Source organism: Hydra vulgaris, chromosome 02 (assembly GCF_038396675.1).
Source record: "Hydra vulgaris chromosome 02, alternate assembly HydraT2T_AEP".
NCBI lineage: Eukaryota > Metazoa > Cnidaria > Hydrozoa > Anthoathecata > Hydridae > Hydra > Hydra vulgaris.
Window position 1 is genome coordinate 54,453,606 of NC_088921.1, and position 6,425 is coordinate 54,460,030.

The 6,425-nt window shown below is 24.9% G+C and overlaps 1 protein-coding gene across 1 annotated transcript; it reads left to right on the plus strand.

The window, feature by feature from the left end:
* Nucleotides 1–221: 221 nt before the first annotated feature.
* On the plus strand, nt 222–2,476 carry LOC100210883 (zinc finger protein ZIC 4). The gene is made up of 2 exons (XM_065791395.1): nt 222–1,547; nt 2,034–2,476. The coding sequence occupies exons 1-2, from the start codon at nt 514–516 to the stop codon at nt 2,266–2,268; spliced, it is 1,269 nt and encodes a 422-aa protein (XP_065647467.1). The 5' UTR covers nt 222–513; the 3' UTR covers nt 2,269–2,476.
* The last annotated feature ends 3,949 nt before the right edge of the window (nt 2,477–6,425 follow it).

Below are 6,425 nucleotides of genomic sequence, written 5' to 3' on the forward strand. Positions count from 1 at the left end.
ACTATAAATCCTCTAAAGAACATTTTTGCTTGTTTTCTTTTTAAAGATCTCATTTTAATTTTTAATACCCCGCTATGATGTGATTGGATGGGATCAAATATGATTGGTTAAAATAGTTTGAATAAGTATCAAGAACTGTCAATCAAAATAAATGAGCGGCCAATCAGGTTAGTTATAAATCCTTATTAGCAACATAATCCCTACACATAGACAGATGTACCATACATAATGGAAAGGTAAAATTGATTTGTGCCCAAAAGCATTTAAAAGTCTCAATTTACATCCGAATGACACCGTATTTCAGTCACAGTCAGTTGGAAGCAGCGTTCTAGACGTATCAGAGGGTTATCTAGTTGATAATTGAATGTGACATTGTTTTATTAAATATAAAAGTATATTTTTATGCAGCGTTTGTATTGTCGTGTTACCTCATTAAGTATCTACAAATTGTTCCTATATTAAAACCTAATTATTTATCTAGAAACTTATTTATTAAATATCTGTTTCATTAAAATGGAGCATCGTTTACAAAGTTCAACATTAGGACATTATCCAAACGTTCCACGGTACTATTACTTAGATCACATGAGCCCATCAACATCTAGGTATGCCGATCACAATGTTTCAGATCACGTTGCTTCACCTCCTGGGATTTTCAATGCACATTCTGCCATGATGAGTCCATCTCAGGCTGTAGGAAGTGTAGGTACATACGCTTCACGTTCATCTAGTCAGAGTGAATACCAACATTCCTCTGGAGTCGGAAATTCTGATTTTATGAATGGATATAAAACAATACACGAGGAACCACCAATATTAACAGCAGCACAGCCAACTCATTCAATACCAACTATGATGAATGACACAAATACGCATGCTGGGAGAACACACTGTATGTTTGCTAGTGGTGCACTGCATCATAATACAGAAATAAACTCACGATTTCACTCTAACTTGAATCAAAATCACGGATATTCTTCTAACCCAAGTACCCCTTCGTCTTTTTATCCTTTATCTCATCACGAATTATCGCACAACAGCCACTATCCTGGAAAATATCCAAAGCACGATTATGCAAGTGACGTTAAGCCAGCATACAACTATCAGCCATTAAATTCATCTTACGAATACTACGGAAGCCCACAGTACGGATACTCAAATCTTCAATCTCATAACAGTTTTCGACAACCTCTTAATCAAGTTATATCGTGCATGTGGCAAGATCAAACCACAAAAGGAAAACCGTGCGGAAAACAGTTTTTTGTTATGATGGACATAGTGCAGCATTTAGCTGAAGATCACGTGGGCTTAAATGATTCGACAGAACATATATGTTATTGGAAAGATTGCCCACGAGCAGGACTTGCATTCAAAGCTAAATATAAACTTATTAATCACCTGAGAGTACACACAGGTGAAAAACCTTTTCCATGTCCATTCCCAGGATGTGGTAAATTATTTGCAAGATCGGAGAATTTGAAGATACATAAGCGAACGCACACTGGTGAAAGACCGTTTGTATGTGAATTTACAGGTTGCGGCAGAAGGTAAAATAGTTTTTAATTCCTTTATATTTAACGTTATAAGTATTTTTCACTTATTGATAAAAACTTTTTGATAAAGTGCTAACATTTATAACCTATGTAAATAGTTCTTAAGTTCAAAACATTTAAACTTTTGTTTTAAATTTATGTTAACGATCAAATTATAAAATTAATTGTTATGAAATTTTTTTTGCATATTTATATTCGACTTTTTAAACTTAGTATTACTTAAAATTGTTTTTCAAAATAATGTTAAAAATTTCACAATAAAACGTTTACGGATATGAATTGTAAAAACAGTTATACAAAAATATAATTATAGAAACCTATATGTTTTGAAGTTTTGTAGATAAATAAATAAAAAAAAATAACTAATCTAAGTACTTTCGTATTAATACATATATTAATACATCAATTGTAAATATTAAGTAAGATTTTAAAAATAAGTAAATAAATGTCTGTAAAAAAAAATTTGTATATATTTTTTAGATTTGCAAACTCTTCCGACCGTAAAAAACACAGTCACGTGCATACTTCCGACAAGCCATATATTTGTAAATACGATGGATGCAATAAAACGTACACACATCCAAGCTCCCTTCGCAAACATATGAAACTGCATGGAAAGCCTGATACCGTAAAAGATATAAAACTTTCGAAAATAACAAACTCAGATTCGAAAATAAGAACTTCTGATCAAGATTTACATTCCGTGAATTGGTAAATTGGATTTTGTAATAACAGAGATATTAAAAACGAGAAAACTCGATGAAACTACAGGCATCATATTTTTTAGATAGGAATAAACCACTGATACCTTTTATCTGGTAAAAAAAGTCGCTGAACAACAAACAAAACAATTACTGTAGAAGACGTTTGTCGACATCATTTGCTCTCTCTAATAGCAAATTGAAACAAAAACTCTCAAAAAAGATTTTACATTTGCACCTTTTACACGCTTACATTAATTTATACCGTTCATCACAAACATATATATATATATATATATATATATATATATATATATATATATATATATATATATATATATATATATATATATAATATATATATATATATATATATATATATATATATATATATATATATAAACACACACACACACACAAACACACACAAACACACACAAACACATGGAAGTGTATACAGTGGCGCACTCGAGTGGGATCCAATTAAGCTAAAGATCTTAATAATAGATTTTTAAATTAACTAATTAATTATAATTAACTATTATTTATTTACTACAAAGAAAACCAAACAATTATCCATGAGGCCTATCAAATGGCACACAAAGTTAAAGTAGAGCCAGTGTATATACTATATATATATTTATATATACATACATAAATTTAGCTATTTATATAAAATGCAAACAAGAAATAATTTTATTGTATTTGAGGTATTCTATATTTTCTTTGCCTCGTTGTTTTATAAAAATATTTCGACAATTTTAGATGATATATTTTGAGTAGATATGTAAATATAAACTGAACCAAACTTAATAGTTTTTTTTTTGTTTATTTTTATTTTACAACATTTGACGCATTTAGAACATTTGATAACCCTCTTAATTAATTAAGATTATTTTGTGATTATGTCGCCGCAAGTATCTTTTTTTTTTTTTTTGCTTTTTTTGAAAAAAATCTAAAAATGCACAACAATTCTTTGATCCTATGATTCTGAGGGAAATGATCTGTTTATTTAAAGCTTGAATTCTGCACACTATTTCTTTTATAAAAAGAAAATAGTTTGTCGGTAGATTTTGTAACAGCATTTATTTAACTAATTCCTGCGTAATGGCTTCTTATTCCCATTACGTTTTGCAAAGTCCCCTTTTTATACTAGATTAAGTACATTAGACATTAAAAGTTGCGTTACATACCAACTTAAATAGAATTCATGCTTCGATAAATGAAAATAAAAAGTAGGCATTGTAAATAAAAGACTCAAGTGGTTAGCTTTAAAAAAGGTCTAATGTTATTCATCTTTTTTACCAGATGCTCTCTTTCTTTGTAAACTCGTTTATTATTTTATTATATTCTTGGACTGAATTTTTATTAACTGAAATTGAATTGATTTTAACTTCGAACAAAAAATGCTTCACATATTGTTAAAAGAACAGAATAGGAAACGTGGTTATTTTAGGTTTTACTTTTTTTCTATGCATCATTAATTAATGGAGAGCCTCGTTTGCTTTTTTTAAAAAAATGCGATTTTATATTATTCTTTTGATTCGTCGTTTAAAAAAGCATTTGGCGACGCTGCCTTTGATGCAATGACTAACTTATTATTGTGTTTCCATCTATTAGTAATGGAACAATTAAGCTTTTATAAAACGAGCTTTATCAATCTATAAAAGTTTTAGGACAGTGTAATTGTATATCTATGTGCATACATAAATCATACATACTTACATACATACATACATACATACATACATACATACATACATACATACATACATACATACATACATACATACATACATACATACATACATACATACATACATACATACATACATACATACATACATACATACATACATACATACATACATACATACATACATACATACATACATACACAATAAAATAAAATAGCAAAAACAATGTTTTGCAACACAACGCTCAATATTATAAATAGTTTGTTGCAATATTTTTGTATCAGTGGGAGTCAGCGCATTTTCAAAATACGTCCTTTGTCAACAAAGAAAGAAAAAAATATGTATTATAAAAAGACAAAAGTTTAGTTACAGTAAATAAACAATAAATACAAAAAAGCTAAAAACATAATCGCTAAAATTCACTCTCACAGTTCAATCTCACAGTTTAGACTTTTTAACTAATTTTCACAGTTAAACAAAAATTAGCCAAAACAAAAAGTAGATCACAAATACTGTATTGAATTAACTTGGTTATGAAAAAAAATAAGAAAGTGGAATATTAAAAATACTGTAATTAACTTGATTATTAGTGGCTGATAAAAACCATCAAATAAATTTATCAATAAATTTGTAATAAATTTAATGTTATTTTTTGTCAAGGCATAAAATTGCGTGATATAGGTTTTTTTATTACTCTTTTGTGATTTTCGATTTATACTTTTGATGAGAAAAATTCAGAAAAAAAACAAGAACATAGGGATTCCAACAATTTTTACGAGAAAGAATTTAATAATCTCAGATTACACTTATAAATATTTTTATTATATTACATAGTTTGGTTATATTAAAGATACTAACATAATTATCTAATTCTGCGCTAAAGATTAAATTACACATATATTTTAACCCCCCCCCCCCCCTCCTCTATTTAACGAAACAAATTTTTTCATCGTAAAGACAAAAAAAAACAGGAAATAACCTAAACTTTTTTAAAACATAAAAACTTATGATTTTTTAAAACAATAAATAAAAAGAATTGAAATAATCAAAGAAAACTGAATTAATATGAATTAAGATTGTATTTGTTATATACTTGTGAAAGAAAAAATGATAATGTGCTAATCACCTCACACAAAAATTATCATGAATATTTCAGATTTTTAATTTTATATTTTATTTATAAGAAAAAAAAAAAAAAAAAAAAAAAATAGAAGAAATACATAAATATTCAATAGTTTAATTACGCTTTTGTTTAGTTTCCAGCAGTTTTCCCAAAGAAAAAAACAGGATTTCACAGCGAACTATACAGAGCTTTAAAATATTGTTTTAAATTACAATTTATTAAAATGAAGAATATTTTTTAACCTAGTTTTCTTGTTATATATATATATATATATATATATATATATATATATATATATATATATATATATATATATATATATATATATATATATATATATATATATATATATATATATATATATATATATATATATATAGTTTTTGCGCGGAATATAGAAATATCCCGCGCAAAAATTTTTCGCAAAATAATAACAATAACCCTATATCGTAGCAGAATTAATTAAAAATTCTAGAGAATGTTTCTAAAAATATCTTATTGATGCTTATATTTTCTTATTAAAATTTTTAGACATACTGTCGACCTTTCTAGAGTATATATTTTTAATAAAAAGTTTCAAAAGATTTTTTATTAAATCGAATAAAAATTGATATATATATATATATATATATATATATATATATATATATATATATATATATATATATATATATATATATACGTATGTATATATATATATATATATATATATATATATATATATATAATAAAATAAATAAAAATAATAAAAAATAATAAAATATATATATATAGAATAAAAATTGATACATATATATATATATATATATATATATATATATATATATATATATATATATAATATATATATATATATATATATATGTATATATATATATATATGTATATATACATATATATGTATATATATATATATATATATATATATATATACATATATATATATATGTATACATGTATATATATATATATATATACATATATATATATATATATATATATATATATATATATATATATATATATATATATATATATATATATATATATATATATATATATATACATATATGTACATATACACCCATTTAAAAAAATAAAATTAATTTTGAACTACCTAATATATCAAAAAAATTAAGACAATGATTTATTTTAGCTATAAAGACTTTTTCAAATCAGTAACTTGCGTTTGATTTATGAACTTTTTATTTTGAAAAGATTTTTATTTTGTCATCTTGGATTTATAAATATTTTTATTAACTAGTATAAAGAAGATTAATAATAACTAAGAATAAATGAGAAATATATTATTTTTTTAAAGATGCAGTACTAAGAGATGGTTTAGTTCTAT

Excerpts from the sequence above, each read along its gene's own strand:
- LOC100210883 (XM_065791395.1), top strand. The coding sequence starts at position 514 with ATGGAGCATCGTTTACAAAGTTCAACATTAGGACATTATCCAAACGTT. Across the intron at positions 1,548-2,033 it reads TTTACAGGTTGCGGCAGAAG|ATTTGCAAACTCTTCCGACC; the intron begins GTAAAATAGTTT and ends TATATTTTTTAG.